This window comes from Rhipicephalus microplus, chromosome 5 (assembly GCF_043290135.1).
Source record: "Rhipicephalus microplus isolate Deutch F79 chromosome 5, USDA_Rmic, whole genome shotgun sequence".
Lineage (NCBI taxonomy): Eukaryota > Metazoa > Arthropoda > Arachnida > Ixodida > Ixodidae > Rhipicephalus > Rhipicephalus microplus.
This window is the reverse complement of record NC_134704.1, coordinates 144,003,501-144,029,086: the sequence shown is the minus strand read 5'-3', so window position 1 is coordinate 144,029,086 and position 25,586 is coordinate 144,003,501. Positions and strand designations below refer to the sequence as shown.

Here is a 25,586-nt window from a genome sequence, read left to right as displayed (position 1 = left end):
TGCGGCGTAGCCGTTGATAATGCCTGCTGCCGCAGACTACGATGGTGTCGGACGGCCTGTGTCATGCCGTGTCCTCAAACAGCTTCTTCAGACTGAAGTAATCACAGCCTAATCGACACCAAAAGAGTGAGTGACGGTTATGTAATAGCACCTTCACAGTACTCTGGGTCATGGCGCTGTTTTAGCTCTTGGTCAATGCTCACAATATAACCTTCAAATGACCCTCGACTGTACGCACAAGTGGCGCTTCATGAAGGCCTAGAATATGGGGCAAGGTGCATACATAGCCCGGCTGGTCTTTAGTATCGGGCTACAGCGCAAGTTATTAGCAAATGATGCTGTCGCATGCAATGCTTTAGTATCCCATAACAATGAATGAATGAGTGAATGCTACTACGAAATAGTTTGGGATCCCAGAACCTCTACTTTTTCTTGGCGTTATAACAAGAAAGAAAAGAAATGCTCTTCAAGGAGATCAGGCATCACATGAATCTCGTATATAGCAGAAGTGAGTCAAGGCTTATTGATATGAGGATCCTTCTCTGATATTTCGAACCATCTTTAACCGCTCTTAAGACACCGTCATCATAAATTCTAGAAGAACTGCAGTTATACGAACGAGCCCCTTCAAGAATACGTGTATCTTGCCACGTTCGCTTTCAGAAGCACTTCTCTATACGCTTCCCATTCACATTCATGAATATTAGGACATTTTATTATTAATTTGTGCAGTCTCACTTTTCCAAACCAGGATGGCATTACGAGAAATGGTGTGGTGGAGAGCTTCGGAAATTTTGGGTACCCGTTGTTCTTTTGGGTAATATAATGGCCCGTATCCCACACCGTGAAAATTTGAGAAATAAATAATTAGGGAAAAAAAGTAACTACGAATGGAAAGGAAGCCCATGTGTCGTTATTATGGAGTTATCAAGTGGAAATACTTGATATTAGGACGTGAGCGAACTAGAAATTAGGACGTGAGCGTAAGCGAGCAAGTCATGATGTTCAATTAAAAACTACGTGTTTCGCTCTCCAACCTCAGGTTGTCAAGGTATCCTTCACCAACGACAGTGGTGCAAGGGGTTGTTGATGCTGAGGTGTTGAAATGCGTGTACCGACATTCGACATTACCTTTTAAATCCTAGCGACAATTCACGCTCCGCAAAATTACCAATAGCATCTCAGATATCAAGCCAAAGCTGCTAATTTTCGGAGAATTATTTCCCCACTCAGTGGCATACCAACATTTTCACGAATCGTGGAGGGGGGCTAAGTTACTTGCACTTGTCAGGCGGTTATATATATATATATATATATATATATATATATATATATATATATATATATATATATAGTACATTCATTGAAGAGGGGTAGAGGAAGAAGAAGTGATTGTGTTCTGCGCCAGGCCTGACTTCTGCAAACATCTATCACCCCTCCTGTAAAATAAACATCTCTCACCCGTAACATAATTGGTGAAGAGTGCTGGGTAACGCCTTGGAGAACCGGACAAGTACGGCGGAAGACACACCCCTGGAGCTTTGTCAGAGCCACAGACTCGCAGGACTTCCGCCACTACCAGTCATCGTGAATCCTGACGGCGAAATCCAACCAGCTGTGCCTAACACCTATGGACACCATTACAGGGAACCGCGCCCGTTATCTGGGAAACCTGAAGAGGACGTCGATGAATGGTTCAAGCACTATCGGCGGGTGAGTCTGTATAACCACTAGTACACTACCGGCCAGCGCAACTACGTGCCAAGTTTTCTTGAGGGAAACGCGTCTATGTGGTACGAGAATCATGAGGAGAATTTGAATACGTGGGCAAATTTTGTGGATGAAATCAAGAAGTGTCTTTTTGAGATCCGACCACGATAAAGAAGCGTGCTGAGCAGAACCTGAGCCAACGTGCCCAAGTGCCTGGGAAGACGTGTACGATGTATATTGAAGAAGTTCTCAAGCTTTGCAAGAGTGTGGACCCACTAATGACAGATGAGGATAAGGTCGGGCATCTCCTCAAGGACATTGCGGAGGATATCTATCACTACCTTGTAGGAAAGGATGACTTGCAGTCAGCCAATGAGATCATCCGACATTGCCGAAGATTTGAGGCCCTTAAAGCTCGGCGCATTTCGGCAAAGTTTGGTAGACTTCCAACGTCACAACGGTCGCAAGCATGACGTATTCCCTCCAACCAGCTATCTGGCGTCAACAATACGAGAAATAGTGCACGAAGAACTTGAGTGGCGGGATGCTGCTGCGCCGTCAATAGCACATGGCCACGGTTCTTGTACGCCAGACGGCCCCCCGCCTGCGTCCATCAACGCCACGGGCTTCGTCAACTCAAGGACGCCGGCACAGTTGCGTCGTCATGCCTATATGTCTGATCCGCGAAACGACTCCGTGCAAACGTCACCCCCTGATAGGGCAGCGTGACAAGATTATCCCGCTGATCATCTTCAGCAGCGAGTGAGGCGTGAAGCACCTGTGGGCTATTACTGCGGTGTTCGTGGACATATAGCCCGCTTATGCTCAGAGCAGCATCGGTCACCTCTGCCGCAGCATCAACGACCCCGGCATCCTCACGGCGCGAGTACTTGGAGAGACTATCACTGGCCACCCAAAGGCTACTACCGAACCGACTTCCAACAGACCTCCCGCAGCGATTCGCCGGCTTCTGTGCGGAGTGTGACGCCACCAGCCTCCTCCCGCCAGCATCGGTCACCATCACCAGGTCGTCGGCGTCTCACTTCTCCTCCTCTGCCGGGAAACTAGACGCCGCGGCCGATGGAGGTGAGGTCACCGGACATTTTTTCACTGCGTACAGATATGTCTCCGCCAGTTTCCATGCTACAAAATAGGGTCAGTTTTCGTATAGATCATGTCCCCACGTCCGCGTTAGTCGACACAGGAGCAACTGTTTCCGCCATGAGCAGAAATTTTAAGACTCGTCTTTGCAGGAAAGTTGTGTTCTCTTGGGGAAGCCGGAGAACGTTTCGTACAGTGAGTGGAGAACCGTTGCGCCTAGTGAGAGTTTGTACTGCAACTGTTACTTTCGGCGCTAAATTGTTTAAGGCAGATTTTGCAGTTCCTAATTCTACTCATGACGTTATGCTTGGGATAGACTTTCTGAAGGGATGTGGAGCCACTGTGGATTGCGCAGCTGGTGAAGTCTTACTGTCTAGTCTTTGTGAAGAGCTCACGCGATGTCAACAGACTGTCGCGGTCGTTGATGACATAGTTTTACCGGCCAAGTCGATAGTTCAAGTGCCTGTTGATGTTCGTGGTATCACAGCAGATAACATAGACGTTATATTTCAACTAATCAAGCTGAACTGTGTAAAGAAGGATGTGGTTGTGCCGCATTGCGTGGTTTCTGCAAGTAGTGGAAACGCCTTGGTATGCGTGGTCAACTCCTCTTTCGAGCCGATTGTGCTGCATGGTGGAATTAGGCTGGCGGTGTTTGAATTCAACATCAGGAGCAACTTTAACATTGCAGCCATTAGCAACAACAGGAAAAAGGAAAATGCGTCTGATGTGGCTTCTCCTAGTGATGACATACTAATGGGTATGGTGAATAAGTCACTATCGCCAGAGAAAAGACAAGCGTTAGTTCGAATCCTCTCCAACCATGCATCCGTTTTTGATTTCGCACACAATACCCGGAGAATTTCCGCACCACTGTCACGCACTCGTCATGCGATAAATACTTGTTCTGCCTATCCCATTCGTCAGAGATCATACAGAGTAGCTTCGTCGGAGCGAAAAGGTATTGCTGAGCAGGTGGAAGAAATTCTGTCTAAGAAAGTATACAAGAGTCGTATAGCCCTTGCGCAGCACCAGTTATACTTGTAAAAAACAGAAGGATGGGTCTTTGAGATTCTGTGTAGATTACCGGCGGCTCAACGCAGTTACAAGAAAAGACGTATATCCCCTTCTCCGCATTGATGACGTTAACGATTGCTTGCACTCTGCTTCGTACTTTTCTTCTGCAGACTTATGATCGAGATATTGGGAAATCCTCATGCACTCTGCTGATAAAGAAAAAAACGGCTTTCATACCCACAGGTGGTTTATTTGGATTTAACGCCATGCCATTTGGTCTCTGTAACGCTCCAGCCACGTTTGAGCGCTTTATGGACACAGTTTTCCATGATTAAAAATGGGAATTATAAATTTGCTATGTTGATGACGTTTTACTTTTTGGCCGCACGTTTGAAGAATACAATCGTCAATTTGAGGTCGTTCTCACGTGCCATGAGAATGCAGCACTTACTTTGAATTCCAAAAAGTGCCATTTGGGGATCGTGAAACTCTAGTTCTTGGCCATCTCGTAGAAAAACACGGCGTTCACCCTGATCCCAACAAAATCACTGTGGTCAGCACTTTCCCTCAACCACGCTCGCTACGAGAACTCCGAAGCTTCCTGGGCCTGTGTTCGAATTTCGGGCGCTTTGTACCTAGCTTCGCCGATGTTGCCGAGCCTCTTACTCATCTGCACAACAAAGATGAACGAAAGAGTGCGAATCATCGTTTTCACAGCTGAAGCTTCTACTCACTTCTGGGCCTATTCTTCGTTATTTTGACGCATTAGCCCTAACGGAGGTTCACAGTGACACAAGCCGAATCGGTATCGGCGCAGTATTAGTTCAATGTCATGGCGCCGCCGAACATGTCATTGCCTACGTCAGCCGTTCTTTGAGTAAAGCTGAGCACAATTACACTGTTACAGAGCAAGAATGTCTGGCAGCTGTCTTCGTCGTGCAAAAGTTTCGCCCGTACATGTATGGCCACCGATTCTCCATCGTCACAGACCACCACTCACTTTGTTGGCTCACTGGTCTACGAGACGAAACCGGTCGCCTTGCACGATGGGTGCTCCGTTTGCAAGAATATGACTTTGATGTTTGCTTCAAGAGTGGCCACCGTCACGCGGACGCTGAGTGCCTATCACGACTTCCCCTTTCCACGACTGAATGTGATGCCGACAATTTAGATGACTGTCTGGCTGTTATTGACTCACGTTTTCCAGATTTGGAAGCGTTCCGTACAGAACAACGTCAAGACCGTAGACGGGCTCCTTTTTTCTTATCTGCAGTCAATAAGCCGCATTTGAGGTCATTCGTCATGCAGGATGGCCTTCTTTACAAGTGAAATTTCGTTGCAAAGGGAGCCCGCCCAAATTATTGCGACTCAACGTGCTGCAAGCTATTGACGACGATCCAACATCTGGGCATATGGGGTTCACCAAGACCTATCACCGCACACTGAAACGTTTCTACTGGCCCCGCATGCGTCAGGCTACAGCTAAATACGTGACAAGCTGTGAGCATTGTCAATGGTACAAGAGTCCAACCAGTGCGCCGCCAGGATTGCTCCAACCCATACCGCCTCCATTTTTTTTCCCTTTGAGGTCATCGGTATGGACTTTATGGGCTCTTTTCCACGATCTATGACTGGCAACCGCTGGATTATAGTCTGTGTAGACTACCTCACTCGGTATGCTGAAAACATAGCTGTCTCAGCCGCAACAGCCAATCAGGTTTGTGACTTCCTGCTACGCTACATCGTCCTCCGGCATGGTTCCCCTCTTGCCATCATCAGCAACCGTGGCCGGCAGTTTCTAGCCGACGTCGTGGAAGAGTCGATTCACCGGTCTGGTTCCCAGTTTCACCACGCCACTTCACACCATCCACAGACCAACGGTTTGACTGAGCGTGTCAACAGGACGCTCATTAACACTCTGGGTATGTATATTGATTCGGAGCATAAAAACTGGGACGAAGTTTTTTCGTTTATGACCTACGCCTACAACACTGCGCTACGAGAGACCACCGGCTTTAGCCCGTTTTATCATCTCTACATCCGTGAGCAACGTACTACCCTCGACACAATTCTCCCGTTTTCAGAGCAAGAAAACCCATTCTTTGCAGAGACGCTCTGTCGCGCAGAGGAGACACGGTGGTGGTGATGGTGGTGAAACATTTAACAACCATTAAATGGCTACAGAAAGGTGATTGGGATGGGGCCTTATTGGCCTCCTGCCCTCACAGCACTAGGTGGAGTCCCTATTCCGGGGCTCCATAGGCAAGCAATGCCGCCCGTGCCCGTTGAACCAGAGCCTCTTGGGCCTTCAGGTCTTGACAGCCGAGCAGGGCCGCCTCCCTGTCCTCTCTCGTGGGATTTGGGTTGGGGGGGGATAGATGAATTAGACTGGCACGCCCAGACGATGTGAAAGGTGTCAGCCACCTCACCACAGAACTGGCACGTGCCATCAAAGGATGAATTGAAATGTTTTAGCACCGCCGGGCACAGTACAGTATCGGTAAACAGTTTTAAAAGGAGGCACTCGTCAGCGCGATGCAGTCCCTTACAAGGGTCTGGATAGCTCCGGTGCTCCTCCTTGCAGTAATTGGTAATAACTTTGAATGAAAAGGCCGAATCGTCTGATTGCGACTAGGCTTCCAAAGACAGAGAGATAGCCCGGGAAGAGAGTGCGCGGGCGGCCTGATCGGCCTGTTCGTTACCCCTGAGCCCTTGGTGACCGGGTGCCCAAACCAGATTTCGCGGAGTTGGATTAACGTATCGGCAGCTAGGTTTCAGTGTGCGCTGAGCAAGCGGTGAAGCCCATCCTAGCTGATAGTTCCGACAGGCCCCTCGTGAGTCGGTGATGATATGTTTAGAAGAGGGATAGGTGAGAGCCAGAGCGATGGCAATCTCCTCCGCGTGTGTTGCGCTGCAGGCTTTGAAAGTGATCCGTTTATGGTGTTTGCGTTGTGTATGACTGCGGCCGTATACCACCCCCCATGGTGCGGGCAGGCAATGTCCACGTAGCACACGTGTTCCTCTTGACCAAAGTGTCGCTGCAACGCTTCCGCACGCGCCTGGCGGCGACCACTGTGGATTTCTTTGAACATGTTGCGGGGAAGGGGTCGGACCCGGAGGGCGCGTCTCCAAGGTTCTGGCACTTTCACCCTTTCCTCAATATAGTAATCGTGTTTGATATGTATTCGGTCCAAAAGGCGGCGACCAGAATGGGCCTGTGCAAGGCGCATGTATTGGTTAACGAGGTGGGCTTCTCGAAGTTCCCGGTAGGTATTCACCACACCTAGAGCCAGAAGTCTCTGTTTGGACATGGTGATAGGGAGGTCGAGAGCCCGCTTAATAACTTTATGGTGGATGACCTCGAGTGGATCATCCTCGTGTTTGCGTAGGTGCAAGTAGGGAGTCGAGTAGAGTATTCTACTCGTTACGAAAGCATGGGCAAGCCGCATTGCATCCCTGCTTCGTAATCCATCCCGCTTGTTGGAGACCCGGTGGACCATACGGCCCACCTGGTCTCCCACCGTGCGAAGTTTGGCTATTGTGGTGTCGGCCTTGCGTTGGTGGTGTATGAAGAGGCCAAGGACGCGGATCTCCTTGGCCTCACGGATCGGTCCCGAGGGAAGACTGATATGGAGCAGAGTTGTGTCCTGAAGGGAGGGACGTACGTGCACAAATTCTGACTTAGCCGGGGCACACTGGAGCCCGCAGTAGGTTGCGTAGTCATCGACTACAGTCGCTGCTGCTTGCAGGCATGACTCCATGTGACCCAGGTTACCTTTCGTGGCCCAGATCGTGGTATCATCCGCGTAAAGAGCGTGATGTATCCCTGGTAGAGAAGCCAATCTGGGAGGAAGATGAAGCATGGCTATATTAAATAGGAGGGGAGAGAGGACCGCGCCTTGAGGAGTTCCCCTCGAGCCGATGACGTAAGGCCTATGTTCCTCATCTTGTATGCGTATGTAGGCTTGACGGTCTGTAAGAAACTGTCTAACATAATTGAATAATTTGTAACCAGAGTTGGTCTGACTGAGGTGGTCAAGGATTACCTCATGCTTCACGTTGTCGTATGCCCCTTTAAGATGCAAAGCCAGGATTACCTTGTCATTGTGGGGGCATTCAACAGGTTCTAATTTGTCATGGTGGAGCTGTAAAAGTATATCCTGAGCTGACTTCTGAGGGCGGAAACCAAACATGTTGTCCGCAAAAGTGTGCTGTGTTTCTTGAAACTCGGAGAGTCTGTCGCGCCCCATCGTTTCCATCAGCTTGCCGACACAAGACGTGAGGGAGATGGGGCGAAGGTTCTCCATGTCAATAGGTTTACCTGCCTTCGGGATGAAGGTCACGAGAGCTGATTTCCATTCAAGAGGAAGAGGTGTTTCTCCGTCCCAAATGCTATTGATGTACTTGAGGAGCGTGGCATAGGCTGCGTCGGGAAGATTGGCCAACAGTTGGACCGTAACCTGGTCACACCCTGGTGCAGTGCCACGCTTCATCTTCCGCAAGGCCGCCTGGAGGTCGTGGAGCTGGAACGGGGTGTCCAACTGCGTGTTCTTTTTGCCTGCGTAAGAGTATGTGGCCGTCCGGGGGTCCTTGGTGGTGCACAAGTACCGGTCCCTGAGCGTGTTTGCCAGCTGTGTTGTCGTTCCTGTAAAGTTGTGCATGACCTTATCTAAGGGACGTTGAGTTTCCGTGCGTGTTTGTGTTGTATCAATGAGAGCGCGAAACAGGCGCCACGTGTTGCGACCAGACATCTGGCGTGCAGCCGTGTTGCACCTGTCCACCCAGTTAGTGTCGGCTAGCTGAGCAGCATATTCCGCAGCTTGCTCCGTGAGTTTTAGGATGCGTTTCTTGAGGCGTCTGTTATGTTTCTGTTTTTTCCATCGTTTGATGAGGCTGCGGCGGGCCTGCCAAAGATGGAGGAGGTGGTTGTCCACGTCCGTTTGAGTTTCCGTGAGCTGTATCAGCCGTTCGTGTTGTTTCAGTGTAGACGTCAGTGATTTAGACCACGTGTCGTATCCCGACTGGAGATGGTCTAAATTATTGGAATATGAGCTTGGAATATGAGCTTGTGTAAGTGGGCGTTTTAAGGGACGCATCTACACGGTTGTGTTTAATATACAATGATCACTACCGAGAGTGTCCTGTGTGTTCAGCCTGTCGGCATGGCGTATGTTGCGTGTAATTGTGAGGTCCGGGCAAGTGTCTCGTTGAACAGAGTTGCCTACACGTGTTGGGCTGGCGGGATCAGTGTGGAGGGTGAGTCCAAGTGTAGAAAGAAGTTCTACAAGCTTCCTTCCACGCGTGTCCTCTCGTGGGTAACCCCATAACCTGCTTGGGGCATTGAAGTCGCCGACGATCAGGAGGGGGTCCCTTCCTGCCCCCTGCATAGCTTGTGTGAAAGTTGCGCTGAACGGGACATTCTTAAGCTTTGGGGGACAGTAAATGTTTAAAATATGAACAGGGGGGTCAGATCGCCTTATAGGCAGCACCGACACCATCGTGTATGGGAAAGGTGGTGTTGTGGGGAGTGTGACTTCCTGGGCGGTATATTGCTTGTGAACAAGTATACATGTCTCCAGGTTGTGTTGAAATTTAGTGTAATTTGTGAGTTTGACGCCCGTGCCGGGTTCCTGAAGGGCAACCACGGCAACGAGGAACTCAAAGGTCTCAAGATAGAGGCGGAAATGAGCCCGCTTCTTGTGGTTCTTGAGACCTCTGCAGTTCCACTGTTTTAGTAACAACGGCTGAGTTGCTCAGGAGGCACGGCGCATCGCGCGTTTCCAGACTTTCGCAGCCCAAGACCGTTCAAAGGCTCGTTACGATAAGCGACATTGACATGTGCCTTAGAGCGAAAGTGATATGGTGTGGCTGTGGACTCCATATCGCAAGAGTGGTTTGTATCAAAAGTTTCTGGCCCGCTATACAGGTTTTTGTCGCACCTTAGCGACGTTACGTACGTGATATCATGGCTCACATCTTTTGGCCATCGCTCCAAGAAAACTTACGTCGTACTTTCACTTTCAACAGATTTTTTCATACACAAAGCACTGGGACAACACGTATATATTTGTCATGTATGATGCATGTAGTATTATTACACGCGATGCTTTTTATGCATTACCTCACAAGTTCCCGCGTGAATAGAATTATGTTGATGACGGCCTCCTGAGCAGTAAATATTTTATCATTGAACAGAATTTTAACGTCTAAAAACAGTTCACAAAGAACTCGGCTTTTTTAATTTTACGCACTCCTTGAGGAACCGAGGGTATTTTGAGCACTTCTACGTACTTATTTTAGCTTCCCATTGAGTTCTAGTTCACTGCTTAATTATTCGCCGCTTCGCAAGCTGCCTCCATTGCTAAGTTGTTATAAGCAAGGTCGATCAGATTTATCGGAGATTAAAGCGGAAACCTCTCTTGGCGCTTCCAGTACGGCAAAACTAGAATATTCAAAAGATTAGTCGCAATCATGTGCTCACAGCAGTGTCGACAGAGCAACAATGATGGTAATCCTTCTTGATAAAAGAAAATAATTTTCCTTTCACCGGTCCATACAAAACTTGTTCGTTCCCATCTATAACTGCGTCGGCCAGTTGCAAGAGAATAAAGACATGAACAAGTGATGTATTATATAGGGGCCCTGTTCCTGTTAACTCTAGCGTGCTGAAATGTTGAAAAATTATCACTACAGTGTAACTTTGCCTCGTTATCTTTTATTTTTCTCGTAATATTTAATTGAGTAATTACAGTGGTGAAGGAAAATTTTGCCTTAGCTGTTGTTTTCACCAGCGTGGAGCCGACAGTGACCACAGTCGAAAGGGGGGGAGCTCAGCCCCCCCCCCCCAAATTTTCTCTTTTAGGGGGTGGAGGGCGCTTGCCTACGCGGCTGATACGCCTATGTCCCCACTGCAACGAACACCACTATCGCGGGGCTTGGTAGTGCTGGGAGCCTTAGCAGCAGTAGCTTCACCGAATTGATGTGTGAAGTCGCGCTGGGCAGGCCGAGGCGGGTAATGGCGCCGTTTTGAGGGACGAAGACCCAGAGTTGTTTCAAGCACTTCTACACTGCCAAATATGACCTTCAGTCAGATATGGTGCACTTCACTGAGTAGCATGAATAATAAGACCACTTTTTTCATTTTACGACATTGCGCCTGGTGACCTAGTTTGGTGCCATGCCCATAAATCCACATGTGATATACCACTTATCGAATTTTTGCGTGGTCTCCTGGGGCCATCACTATTGAGCAAATGTCTTCCAAAACACTCCGTGGCAAAAATGAACATTTTGGGGCTCAAAAGATAATCACCTATGCTCACATATCGACAATGTGCGAAGTGACCTACACCCCACGCGTCGTCATGATACGTACTTCTTATCAATTATACGACTGTCGAATGCGTTGAACACATTCCTGATGCGGGACAGAAGCGTCTCTAAATAAGCACATGCTTCTAGCATCAATAATTCGGCGTAAATGGTCATCGACGGAAGAACAAATAGTTCACATTGTACATACAGCAGTTTATTTGACGTCAGCATCCTAAATTCGAGTGAAATGACGGGTTCATATGCGGGACAGCTTCTAAGTACTCGAAGATGGTTATTACTATCAGTGTCGAAAGCATACTCACCGATTCCCATGGTGTCAAATGGGCGTCAGAGATACCATCAGTGTCATTAAAGAAACCGGGTGACACTTTCATGTGCTTCAGCTGCGCAAAAAACCAGTACATTCTTTTTAACAACAACGAGTTGCTTTCGTTTACACCGCAAAACTCGCCTCTTTAATGATCCCAGAAGCGTCATTTACAAGTATAGACGGTTGCTTGGCTGGTTGCATGGTGGAACCCTTACAATGTTGTTACTAACGAGAATTAGCAAAGCTTTCATAATAATGTTCTTGAAGTTCCCAAAAAAGCGCCCGTTAATGTATTGAATAATAATTTTAGGCATAAATAAATTCAGACGCCGCATCACAGACGTTCTGGTGTCCCGGCGACATTCAGGATGAACTTGTCGAATCAATCGAATAATGGTGCTATGCTCAGTGGAAAATCAACATGATCGAGTGAATTGTTTCTTCATTCTTCAATTCTCACCACCCAACTCCTCGCCCTCCTTGTGGTTGGTCGGTTGGGAATAGTCAAGAACGTTAGAACGTGTACCCATCTCGACCACAGAGCGACAGCAGCGCCGGAAACCACGCATAACCTTATTTGGTAGTTTTCTTTCACCCCTGTCCAAGTCGCTCTAGCATGACTGTTCCTTTGAATTTCTATGTTGACGCTGTTAATATCGTAGCAATATAGATGCGAAAGAATATATATATTCATTTGCGATATTCACAATACTACTCAGACTCAAATCCCAAGATCTGTATGCTTATTGCGATAGCAAATCTACGGCCACTTAGGCGAGGTTTTGGCAGCGCCTTCATGCTCCGCGTATGAACAATCTATACTGAGCGACCAGAGATTCAATTTTTCAAACCCACGCTGTGCCGCGCACCGTGTTATATAACATTTTACATGCCAAGCTTTAGAGGCGCTCGCAACCGGTTCACTAGCTTGATACACCAAGATTGCTATTCAATGACGGGCCTGTGCGAAGAACATAAATGAGAGATTGTAATACGGAAATCATGGCGAGCATGTTACTATTTTACGCTACTACTCATTTCTTACGTTCGTCATACAGTCCCGTCATGCAATACCGATCTTGGTGTATTTGCCAAGCTAGTGAGCAGACCGCGAGTGTGCCATGAGCGTGGTATGCATATCACAATGTTTTATGTTGCCACCAGTCAGTAATAATCACAATACGGCCACGTCCCTCAATACCAATCATAGTATCACAAGCGAGGCATGTGAGTCATGCCGTAAATGACAAGCGCGTTATCAGTTTCATGTTGTAGGCTGTCAATTAATTTTGTAATACAGACATGTTATGCCATACTAATTTTGGCTCACATTCCATCAAAGAACTAACTAAAAGAGTATGAAGTCTCTGGCGCACAGACAGACAGACAGACAGACAGACGGACGGACGGACGGATGGACGGACAGATGGACAGACAGACGGACAGACAGACAGACGGACAGACGGACAGACGGACAGACAGACAGACAGACAGACAGATAGATAGATAGATAGATATATGAATAGAGAGATAGATAGATAGATGATAGATAGATAGATAGATAGATAGATAGATAGATAGATAGATAGATAGATAGATAGATAGATAGATAGATAGATAGATAGACAGACAGATAGATAGATACGCTCAAAGACGCTGAACTTCACGAAGAAATCCTTCGCATTTAAAAACGTAATACTCTGACGTCGATCCTGGAACAGAGGGAGGTCGTCTAACATGGCAGCGTCTACAGCGAAGTGATCTTCTACAGTAATACGCAGCACACAAAAAGGCAAATGGCCGCTGGTTCTTCACCCACAAAGCGTGTGCAAATCTGTCCACTGTGTGTCAAACGATTTTTAAAAAAAACATGCTGTGTATGAAGCGCCTCTGTAATATACGTGTACGATTGCTCACACATCCACTGATGCGGATATAATATACCTTCCAATACATATACGGAATGTCATGGGAACGCCGACGGTGTAAACCTGCCATGAGTGTACATAAGCAGTATTACAATAAAAGACATATCACTTCAATATTTTTCAAGACAACTTTTAAAAACGACTTTTCACATTTATTTTCAAAACTATTTTTCAGCTCTTGTTTCGTTCTATACACCTGTGCATCTTTTAAAAGCGACTCATTTGAATTATGCACTCAAAAAAAAAAACGTTGAAGAATCAGGCTGCAATTCTCTCTGCTTCTTCCTTTTGTCTTTGATAGTTTTGTCGTCAGCACGTTTAATTGTGCGCCAACTGTGCTTGATTCATTCTTTAACAAAGCAATATGTAGTTACACTGCCACACCATGTAAAAAGCGTTTTCGTGGGACTCTTTATAGAATCTGCTTTTAAAAAGACAAGGCACACAGCTGGCTTTCACTAGGCAGCGAGAAGCATACATGAAACAGCAAAGACGATTTTGTATTGATGATTTTGTGTCCGAGATATTATTTCGTTCTCAACCCGAAGGTCGCATGTTTGAGTCCAGCCATGGCCGTCACATTTTTATGGAGGCGAAATAGTAGAGGCGCATGTACTGTATGTACTGTGTCACTGCAAGTTAAGGAACACGTATGTTCAAAATCTTTGAAGTCCTAGCCTACGGCATCTCTCCGATTGATACGCTGTGTCTGGGACTTACCGAGATGTCATTATTGCTAAAGAGTTCATTCAATTTCTTCTCGCATTCGCTACAATTCTCGGCGAGCTCCGTTTCTCTCTAACATGACTGGCAATGCATCTCTATAGGCGGCAGTGCACGGCGCAATATTTTGGGGCTTTTCAAGCGGTGTCTTGGCGTTGGGCGAGCATGCTTGTTAAGAAACAATCTTAAAGAGAGCTTGTTGACAATAAAGCCAAGAAAAGTACAGAAAATGTTCTTCGTAGCAATTTTGAAAAAAAATTGCCCGCAGCTTCCCTCGGGGGAACACTGAGGAGGATGCGGACTATATAATTGGTTAACGGGGTGTTAAAGTGCGACTTACTTGGGTCGATGGCTAAATTGGTTAACGTGGTTGTGAAATGGGGTGTTAAATTGCGACTTACTTGGGTCGATGGCTAAATTGGTTAACGTGGTTGTAGGAGGGGGTGTTAAATGAGTGAACACGTACACACGTATGCGAAAGGGCGGCGCTGGTCGAAGGGACGTCGATCATTGTGTTTGTGGATTCGTTGGAATTCATTTCACCGCGACCTTGGACGTCGACGCGCCGTACAAACCAACCGACGAGCGGCAACTGAGCGAGCGCCGACCTTGAGTATATATACAGCACGACGGCGCATGCACTGTCAGCTGTTGAATGTTCTCGAAGCGCGACGCCACATGCGCGTCCACTGGAGAATCAGGAGAATTGTAGATGTCGAACGCGGTGTGTAGAGGAGGAAGGGTGCACAGATGGTGGAGGAGTGAAGCGCGCGCGGTGTGTAGAGGAGGAAGGGATGCACAGATGGTGGAAGAGTGGGCGACGGCGCGACGGCGCATGCGCGCGCGTCAGCTGTCGAATGTTCGAAAAGCGGTGCGGACGGCGCGGACGGCGCGGACGGCGCACTACAAGGCGCGAGTATAAGATGCTCCGCATCTAAAAATGTCAAGAAAAAAAGTGGTCTAAAAATATCTTTACTGCTGCAGGAATCGAACACGTATCCTTCCAATGTAACTGCATTAGTTGAATGTTCCCCATTCACTTAATGCCAAAAGCAGGTTATGTTTTCGCCCACTTTTGGGACACTGATATTATGATAAGATATTATTAGAGATGATAAATACTTAGTACAAAAACATCCCTGATACTTTCCCTGGTAATGCCTAGTGGTTCTCACTCGATTCTGTCTAACGAATAAAAGCAAGCCCTTAAGAATGTTTAAAGACGATATTCTTTCTGAGGAACCTTCGACGCAAATGTTTTCGTCTGTCTGTCTGTCTGTCTGTCTGTCTGTCTGTCTGTCTGTCTGTCTGTCTGTCCATTTGTCTCTTTGTCCACTCTTAAAGGCATCGAGTACTTGAAACGGCCGAGTCCATCCGCAGCACCCACCAATGTTGGTCAAGGTTGAGCGTTTATGCTTGTATAATTTTCAGTTAAAATGGAATAATTGCTCATGTCTGGGGCACCATAACAACACGTATATAATTTGCATGTGCGTCTTTTACTAGAAAAGGCACAAGGACCGTTGCGCTGACCACGCAACGCTTGCACGGAAAGTCGAGTGTTTCCAACGCTTTGCTCAGACCAGACGGCGGTGGCACCTACCCGTCGCCTTGCGTTCTACACCTTATCAACACATAGATGCGCGTGCACACCTGTTTCAGAGCCGCGTGCTTTGTTTTCTAAAAAAAGTGCCAGGTGGAGCTCATTTCTCACGTGAGACATGATTTGATGCGCTTGTTCATCTCCGATGCATGCTCGAGGCACTCTAACGCAGCGCCTCCAGAATACCATCAACGATTCTCTTGCGCAATTAATGTCTTGTTCACTATCTCCACACGCAATACTATCGTCTTTCGAGATTTGCCGATTAAATGCAGATATGGGACCCATTTTTTTACTCAGACATACTTGAGAACCTTACTACAATTATAAAACTGCCAGTTTACTACGAGTGAGAGTTCGTACTACCATTTAGACCTTCATGACCAGACGGTGCCTCATAATTAGCATTAAAAACATGACCACTTGTACATACATGTACGTTAATATTAATGTAGTTTTTCGTTGAGAAAACAACAACACAATTATGAAAGGGGATTAGCGAAGGTCACCAGAAATATAGACCAGCTGATGTTGTTAAACGTGTACATAAATCTATGCAAACGGGCCTCTAGCATTTCATCTTCATCATTACCCGACCAATCAATGTCAAAGCAGAGATGCAACGACGTGACCCTCAGGTCATCATCGAAGAACCATAACCCCTATACCACAATGTCTTGTTCACATCCATGATCATAGTTAGCTCCAGAGTGAAATATGCTACAAGACCAAGCCTGGCCACTCACCCTACGGTAGAAGTGAACCCTGTTCTCTTCAGTCACGCTTTGGGATAGAGAGAAAGAAAATGCCATAGAGTCCAGCATATTTCGAACGTCTTGGGCTAGGAAGTTCATCATCTGCAAAACCACAATGAAACAATTGTGAAACACTTCCAGTGATGTACCAAGCGCTGCGGAAGTGACACAATAGCGTACAAAACTGGGTGATTTGGTTAAACTTTATGGTTAGAAAGCACATAAAAAAGAAGATGCACAAAATAAAAAAAGACTCAGTACAAGGGCTGAGCAGCACTTGTCCTGTGTCGTTTTTTATCTGTTTTTTGTCTTTTTGCACTGATTTTCAAACATAACAAACTGTGTAAGAAGCATTGTAACAGATATGCCTTGCGATCATATTGGTTTGTTGCACAAATGCGCTGTCACTTTCTTTTAGAACGCCACCAGACGAATCCTACTCCTTTCGTAACAACATCAAACAAAGAGCAATGATTTCAGAATGCCATTAAGCAAGACAATGGAAAGAAAATAGGCTCACTAGTTGGCTATGATTCGTGGTGACGCCAGCTAATACACGCCTTCTATATTGCGCGGACCGCACTGCCGGCACTTTTCCGTAGTAATAAACAAGAGACTATACTACTTTTTCACAAACTCTAGATAGACAAAGTAACAATTAAAACAAACGACGCAGGAAATGGTTTTACCGCTCCAGACTCATAATTCCAAGTGGTTCACCAGGATTTTACGGAAGTACGCAAACACCCTGAATATGTTAAGGTATGCTGAAAACTTTTTAAAATATTCACATTTAGTGCCAAAATTGAGTGTTTTTTCTTTGCATTGGAGAGCACCGTTTCACAAGGCACTTCAATATTGTTCCGTAAAAATTCCAACTACTTATAATATTGCTACACTAATGCGACAACCATGACCAAAGGAACGAGAGGATGAAGAGCGCTTGTCTTTTGAGCATATCAGTGCTTTACCGTAACCATTTACCCTTTTTTTTTCATCAGCCCATCTTTAGATAAACATTCTTCATCGTAATAGTTTTGGTGCAAAAGCAGGTTACTATGACGCTGCTCCCGACGAGCGACGACAAACTGGCTGCAGAGGTGTGATCCGTGGACCTTCGCCGAAGTCGACAAATGGCTGGTCTGCCTCCAGAGATAGATTCAGAAACAAACAACGAACAAGAGGCACTTGCCTCCGGTTTGATGACGCTGGCCACTTTCAGTCATCCATGAGAACTCAATATCTAGCCACGAAGCTTCGCAGAATAAGCCGGTGAAAATGGACACATGGCTGGGATTCTACCTACAGAGAAGTCGGTTGAGCGGTTTGAACGCCACCGGTCAGCTTACCAATATTGGACTATTTCTTAAAAAAAAACCGACACTGTGTGGTATGAAAACTACGAGGAAAGCTTGAAAACGTGGCAATATTTTGTTGACGAGGTTTGTAAGTGCTTTGAAGATCCAGCGGCCAATTAAAAGCGTGCCGAGCAAACGCTGATGCAGCACACTTAGGTGAACAACGCACAACCTGCACAACGTACTATGAGGAAGTGCTCAAGTTGTCCAAGGTCCTCGACCCTTGTACCACCGATGAGGACAAAGTGGGTCAACTTCTGAAAAGAATCGCAGACGTCGTCTGCCAGTTCCCCATCGCAGAAGACTGACTGAAGTCCGTGAGTGATTTCCTCCTGTGCTGCCGCACAATTGAGACCTTAAGAGCTAGGCCCATTGCACCGAACTTCAGCCGCTTGACCAACGTAACAAATGTCGCCAGCCCTTACGTCGTTCCAGCTTCGTCTCTCACTTCAGTTATTTGTCAAGTCGTGCGTGAACAGCTGGACCGCCGTGAATCGGCGTCTGTTCCGTCTCCTCGGCATATTGTCACGTTACTCACGACAAACTTGATATAATGGGCTCGTTGAGTCGACTAGCCAAGCAGCAGCTCAGAGAGATCGTCTTTGTCCTCTTTCACTCTTCGATCTCACCCAAGCAAACCAGGTAACAATAGTCCCCCCCCCCCCCGCTTTGAAAGCACCGACTCGATGCTCGTAAATAAAAAAAAATGAAGGTGTACACACACAGATATAGAGAACCAAAAGAGGGAGAGTGCCAGTACTCGCAGCGCAAATGAGGAAGTTTCGCCAACGCTTGCGCCAAGTGCAAAAAGAAAAGGCATAAACACACAGGAGAACACAAACAGCAGCAGCAATGCAAAGTCACGGCATGTCGTAGCACGTGAAACCACAAGGGCTACTGTGTGAAGTAGGGCTTCAGCCGAACGACATGCACGGTTTCGGGCCGAAGCTGTCGACGAGAAGACGCTGCACCGTCCGGAAATTCCTCGTAGGTAACATCTGTGACTCGCCTAAGAACCTTGTACGGTCCAAAATAACGGCTTCGGAATTTTCCGGATAAGCCTGGTCGCCGAACAGGAATCCACAACCACACTCGGTCCCCAGGGTGGTAGGTAAAATTTCGATGGCGGAGGTTGTAACGTCGTGCGTCCGCATCTTGTTGGTGACTGGTAATTATGCGAGCTAGCTGACGAGTTTCTTCGGCGTATTGAGTGTATTGCTCAGCGTCTTGAGCAAGTTCATTGCTTTGGTCGCACGGAAGCATAGCATCGAGCATGGCTCACACGTTGCGTGCGTAAACAAGTCAGAAAGGCGGAAATCGCGTTGTTTCTTGCGTTGCCTTATTGTAAGCAAACGTGATGTATGAAAGAATCTCGTCCCAGGTTTTTTGTACGTCCACGTACAGTGACAGCATGTCCGCTATGGTCTTGTTAAGCCTATCTGTCACTCCATTGGATTGCGGGTGATAAGCCGTTGTTTTTCGATGACTTGTGCAGCTCAGTTTTAAAATGTCCTCCATCATTGTGCTGTAAACGACGTCCCTCTGTCCGTAATCACGCATGACGGGGCACCATGCCGTAGGACGATTTGGGGCACGAAGAAATGCGCGAATTCAGAGGCTGTGCCACGGGGTAACGATTTTGTTTCAGCATAACGAGTAAGATAATCTGTCGCAACTATAATCCATTTGTTCCCAGAGGGCGACAAAGAGAAGGGCCCGAGAAGGTCCATTCCCACGAGGTCAAACGGTGTCTGTGGTGGTGCGATCGGCTGGAGCAGGCCTGCGGGTCTCACAGGCGGAGTCTTGCGACGCTGGCACTCACGGCAGCCTTTCACGTATCGATGTACACTTGTTGATAGTCGCGGCCAGTAATACTGTTGGCGTACTCTGGCGAGAGTTCGCGAATAGCCCAAATGTCCTGACGTGGGCTCGTCGTGGCACGCAAGGAGGATCTCGTCCCGCATTTCGGTAGGAACAACGAGTAGGAAGGCTTTGTCGCTATCACGGGCGTTTTTCTTGTAAAGAATGCCTCTTCTTAGACAAAAAGAGGACAGTTCGCGAGCAATGTGTCGAGGGACCTGAGAGTTCTGGCCTTCCAGGGAATCAATAGCTGGGCGTAATTCGTCGTCTGCCCGCTATTTTGACATAAATTCGGAATCGCTGACTGCTCCGAGAAAGGCATCTTCATCCTCGGAGCCCCTGACAGCGTGCCCCACAGGCGCTCGAGAAAGCGCGTCGGCATCTTCATGTTTGCGCCCTGAGCTGTACACAATTGTAATATCGAACTCCTGCAAACGCAAACTCCACCGAGCGAGACGGCCGGATGGATCTCTGAGATTTGCCAGCCAGCAGAGCGAGTGGTGGTCAGTCACCACTTTGAAGGGACGACCGTAGAGGTAAGGCCGAAACTTGGTCGTCGCCCACACGACTGCGAGGCATTCTTTTTCCGATGTAGAATAGTTGGTCTCGGCTCGAGAAAGAGTACGACTGGCGTAAGCTATTACATGTTCAACGCCACCGTGTCGTTGTACAAGGACAGCGCCAAGTCCGACGTTGCTGGCATCTGTATGAATTTCTGTAGCAGCGTCCTCATCAAAATGGGCAAGAACAGGGGCTGTTTGCATTCTCCGCCGTAGCTCTGTGAACGCTGCATCTTGTTCTGCGTTCCAAGTAAAAGGCACGTCATCCCGAGTGAGTCTTGTAAGAGGTTCAGATATCTTCGAGAAGTTGGCGATAAATCGGCGATAATACGCGCACAAGCCGAGGAAACGGCGTACTGCTCTTTTATCTGATGGAACAGGGAAGGCGGCGACAGCAGCAGTTTTGTCTGGATCAGGTCGCCCTCCATCCGCACTAATGACATGTCCCAGAAATTTCAGCTCTTCATAGCCAAAATGGCATTTTTGAGGTTTCAGCGTGAATTCAGCTGTGCGAATGGCTTCTAGAACCTTTTCTCAGACACTTCCGATGTTCTCCGAAGCACTCGGAAAAGATGACCACATCATCGAGGTAGACAAGGCAGCTTTGCCACTTCAAGCCAGCGAGAACTGTGTCCATCATCCTCTGAAAAGTGGCTGGTGCAGAACAGAGGCCGAAGGGAAGAATTCGGAAGTCGTAAAGTCCGTCTGGAGTCACAAACACGGTTTTTTCTCGGTCTCTTTCATCCACTTCAATTTGCTAATATCCACTCTTTAGATCGATCGACGAAAAATACTTCGCGCGTCGTAACCTGTCGAGGGAGTCGTCGACCCGTGTAAGCGGGTAGACGTCCTTTTTTGTGACGCTATTAAGCTTCCTGTAGTCAATACAGAATCGCAGCGTTCCGTCTCTTTTCTGTACTAGAACGACTGGCGAGGACCAAGCGCTGCTGGATGGTTGGATGATCCCGTCATCGAGCATCTTTTTTACTTGTGTCTGAATAGCCTCACGTTCTTTGGCAGAAACGCGATAAGGCTGCTGCCGGATGGGGTGGACGTCATCGTCGGTAATAATTCCATGCTTCGTGAGGTGTGTTTGACGGACTTTAGAAGAAGAGGCGAAGCAAGATCAAAACTCCCTTAAAAGGACATGAAGTGCAGCCTTTCTCTCGTCTGACAGCGTCGAATTAATGTCGATGCGGTCTAGAAATTCCTCATCCTCATGCGTTTCCTCGGACGCGAAGCACTCCGTGACGTCGGCAACAGGGTCTCCATAAGCTAGGGTGGTTCCGCGGAAAAGATGCCGGTGCTCGTAATTGAAGTTCGTAACTAGTATCGTTGACTGTCCGTCACGGACGCGCACCACACTTCGGGCGGCACATACACCTTGGAGCAGCAGAAGCGATAGGTTGCTTTCAGCCACCACGCCGCCGTCTTGGAAGTCTTCACAAGTAACTTCGATGGGAACAGTTGCTCGAGGTGGCAGCGTCACACTGTCGTCAGCAACACGCAGCGCAAGTCTACGGCAGTTATCAGCGTCTCAATCTATTGCGCCTTGAGTCGAGAAGGTCACGATGCGCTCACGGAGATTTATAATGGCACCGTGTTCCCGAAGGAAGTCCATGCCGATAATCAGCTGACGCGAACAGTCGCGAAGAACGAGGCAGCTGAGCACAAACGTTGACGTACGAATTTTCGCTCTTGCGGTACAGCGACCCAGCGGTGTTACAACGTGTCCTCCAGCTGTTCGAATTCGCGTTCCATTCCACGGCCTGATCACTTTCCTGAGATCTTTCGCTAGCCTCCCGCTGATGATCGAATAGTCTGCACCAGTGTCTACCAATGCACTGACCTGAAGACCATCAATCAGCACAGGTATGTCGAGTGACACGCGGTCACTTGGTTCAGATGTGGATGTCGGTGTTTCTTCGGTACTGCGATTATTCTCTGACGAAATGCCTTCGGCGCTGCGTGCAAGTGTCGATGGGAGGTCTTCCGCACTTTGAGTCCCAGCGACCTTGCCCCCGAAGGCCGCTGCCTTCAGTTTTCCCGACGAGGGCTCGGGAAGCGTTCCCGTGCCGTTACCCCGAAACGTGGCCCAGTGGCTGCGGGTCTCCTCGGAGATTGTGACCGCGATTGCTGTCGTGTAAAGGGTGCACGCTGTTGCGCGAGATACTCTTCGATATCCCTTGGCCTTTGACTAATTCGGGGACGTGGGGAATTGACGGAAAATCCGCGCAGTCCAAGTTGCCGGTATGGGCATTCGCGGTAAATGTGACCAGCCTCACCGCAATGATAGCAGAGGGGTCGTCTGTCTGGCGTACGCCAGAGATCACACATGTGCGTCGGTGCATGGCGACTATCGATGTCCAAATCAGCGTGCGCTGACTGAATCGCGACTGACGGCATCATTGTCTGGTTCGGGACGTATGGCATTGTCTGGATCGGGACGTGCGGCACTGGCTGGGTCGGGACTCCTTGACCAGAAAAAGGAGTGGCAGATCGCAAGGCTTTCGCGTACGTACGACGGCGACTGTCAGCAGACACAATAGCCGTTTCCGGATCAACCGACATGGGCGGAAAACGATGGGCGTGCAGCACCTGCTGAACCTCGTCACGGATGACACTTTTCTACATCTTTTCCATTTCTTCCCGGACGACAGATCGGATGATCTCGCGAATCCATTCGCGGCTCTTGCTCCCAGCGGTGGCGAAAATTTCGGGAGTTGAGGCAGCATTCACTTGACGGTCAAACAGGGCAGACCGTTGGTGCAGTACTCGCTCTATTGTTGCCGCTTCAGTAAGGAACTCAGCAACACTTTTGGGGGGACTACGCACCAAACCAGCAAAACGTTGTTCCTCCACGCCACGCATGAGGTGGCGCAACTTTTTTTCTTCTGCCATAGCAGGATCCGCTCGCTTGAAAAGCCGTATCATGTCCTCGACGTTCATCGAGACGGTCTCGTTGGGCATCTAGACGCGTGATTGTAGTGCACGCTCCTCCCGTTCGTGGCGGTCGGGACTCCTATAGGTCTCCAGGAGGCGACGATGGAACTCGTGCCAAGATGTCAGAACATCATCCCTGTTCGAAAACCACGTCTTGGCACCGTCTTTTAGGCAAGTGTACATGTTCCGCAGCTTCGCGGCATCATCCCATTAATTGATCGCTGCGACACGTTCGAACTCACTCAGCCAGTCGTCAACATTTTCATGCTGCTCTCCGTGAAAGGGGCTAAGCATGAGCGGGTTCTGGATGGTGCAGTAGATCGGCGTGGAAGGTGTCAGAGCTTGCACGGGATCTTGTGTCGAAGTCATAGTCGCAGTGTCAGTGGTTGGTGTCTCAGGCGGTAGGCCTCGTTGGCTGCGGCTTACTCTATGAGCAGGAGTGTCCATGGGTGCAGGGCTTGTGTTCCGGCTGCTGGACGGGGTCTTGGGCATCGGGTGGATCGTGAGACGGTGTACCCAGCACCTCCACCAGTCTTGTCACGTTACTCATGACAAACTTGATATAATGGGCTCGTTGAGTCAACTAGCCAAGCAGCAGCTCAGAGAGATCGTCTTTTTCCTCTTTCACTCTTCGATCACCCAAGCAAACCTTGTGGCAACATGAAACCTCTTTCTCAGTGCGATCCGTGTGTGACGTTCATCTATGCTGCTTCCGTAGATGCCTACAACTTCGCGCCTCTTCCAGCAGTACGCCTTGCAAAGAATACCCATCTCTGTTACCAGGTCCACGATGGCTTCGTACACGTGTCATCTGCCGTTTTTTATCTGTGAGATGACCGCACCATTCAGTCTCCCGCTGGCAATGACAGCATATCTGATGAGCGCCCCTTCTGCTGAAAGCTTTGGTAGTGCTGGGACGGACGTCTTGATGATGAACAAACGGTGGCAAAGAGTACACGCCTTCAATTTGTGCGACGTGGCCAGCAGCAAGAAAGTCCTCAACATAGCAGAGAGTCCTTAATCCCACGAAACTGATCTCATTGAAATCAGGAGAGCCCATTCATCGTGCACCTAAGATGTGACAGCTGGACTGTACTCGCGAAGGTTGGCAAACACGACCCTTCTACAAGAAAAGCAGAAAATTTTTCATTCCTTTGCACAAATCCTTCGGATCTGCTACGTGCATGCAGACCTCGTATTTCTTGTACATGAACTTGAGGGTTGTGAGTAAGCAGCCAGATTTTCCACGCTGGGTGCACTCGGTATCATTGGGTTGTTAATCTCGTTTTCGAGCAGTAGATTTAGCAATGCTGCACCTATGCACAGGCAAGTTGTTACACATTTTGTGGGCATGTTTTTCCAGAAGTACAGCAGATACGCTGGGAGGCATAACAGGCATAACTTAAGCACACACAAGAAAGTCAAAAGGAAAACCTTATGGTGCTCATTAAAACAAGTAAATAGTAAAAGCTGCAGAAGCACACTGAACAAATCCGCGAAAAAAAACAAGGACTAATATACTCGGTTGTCGCTACAATTTTTACACGACTTAAGTAAACCTGGCATCAATAGCCTCCCAATGAATTTGTAACCGGAATGAAGTATTCTTCGTTATGCAGTATTTTCCAAGTTAAATCAGGCTGTATTGCACGTCAGGCTTATATTGCTGATGATCGTGAAGTAATTTTTGTGTCGCTGTGCAACAGCCAATCAAGCTGGCGTAAGATGTTGTCCCGAACTCTTTTGTTCACGCGACATGGCATCTTTGTCGTTAGGCTTAAGTACAAACTCAACCTTCGCTCAAGTTTTTGAGGTGGCGTCCCAAAGATTCTTGCTGCCTGATCTTCAAGGGGGACTGCTGTTAGAGCCCTCTACATCTGCCACAAGAGGCTCGAGCACCTCTGAGGAGGCTCGTCCGAACGTCGCCAAGGTCACGAAGGGTCAGTGTCAACGCCTCCGGAGACAAATTTCCACTGCTCTCGTCGTTAGTACACCGCCGGATGCGACGTTTTTTGACCGTAGCCACGCAAACAATGTCAGCTCGTGTCTCCCAAGTCGAGCCTATAGGGTCACTCCACGCACGTACTCGTACACTTTTTTATGCCTCTCAAGCCACTTCTTCGTAATACTTTTACGCGATCTTCTTACTGAAGATGATATATTTGCTGACCGCTAAGCCTTCTTCGTGATATAGGCGCCATTTATGAAGTTCTTCCCGAAGAAACGTTCCTGCTGTTGTGCCTGTTGACCTTGTACACTTGCTATGACGTCTTGCTAATCGCAAGCCTTCCGCCTTGACACTGCTGCCCACAAACTTCACAGGTGACTTTACAACCGTCTTGTATCAGTCACTTGTCCTTAATGACTCCATTCACCACGCAAC

The 25,586-nt window shown here is 48.1% G+C and overlaps 1 protein-coding gene across 1 annotated transcript in view; it reads right to left on the bottom strand.

Annotated features, from left to right (window-relative positions):
* Positions 1-25,586, bottom strand: part of LOC119173357 (uncharacterized) — a 420,783-nt gene that overhangs the window by 53,476 nt on the left and 341,721 nt on the right. Inside the window, exons 12-13 of the mRNA XM_037424210.2 lie at positions 16,474-16,584; positions 11,466-11,546 (exon numbers count right to left, since the gene is read on the bottom strand). Of these exons, the coding sequence (XP_037280107.2) occupies positions 11,466-11,546; positions 16,474-16,584 (192 nt within the window). The remainder of the gene's footprint in view (positions 1-11,465; positions 11,547-16,473; positions 16,585-25,586) is intronic.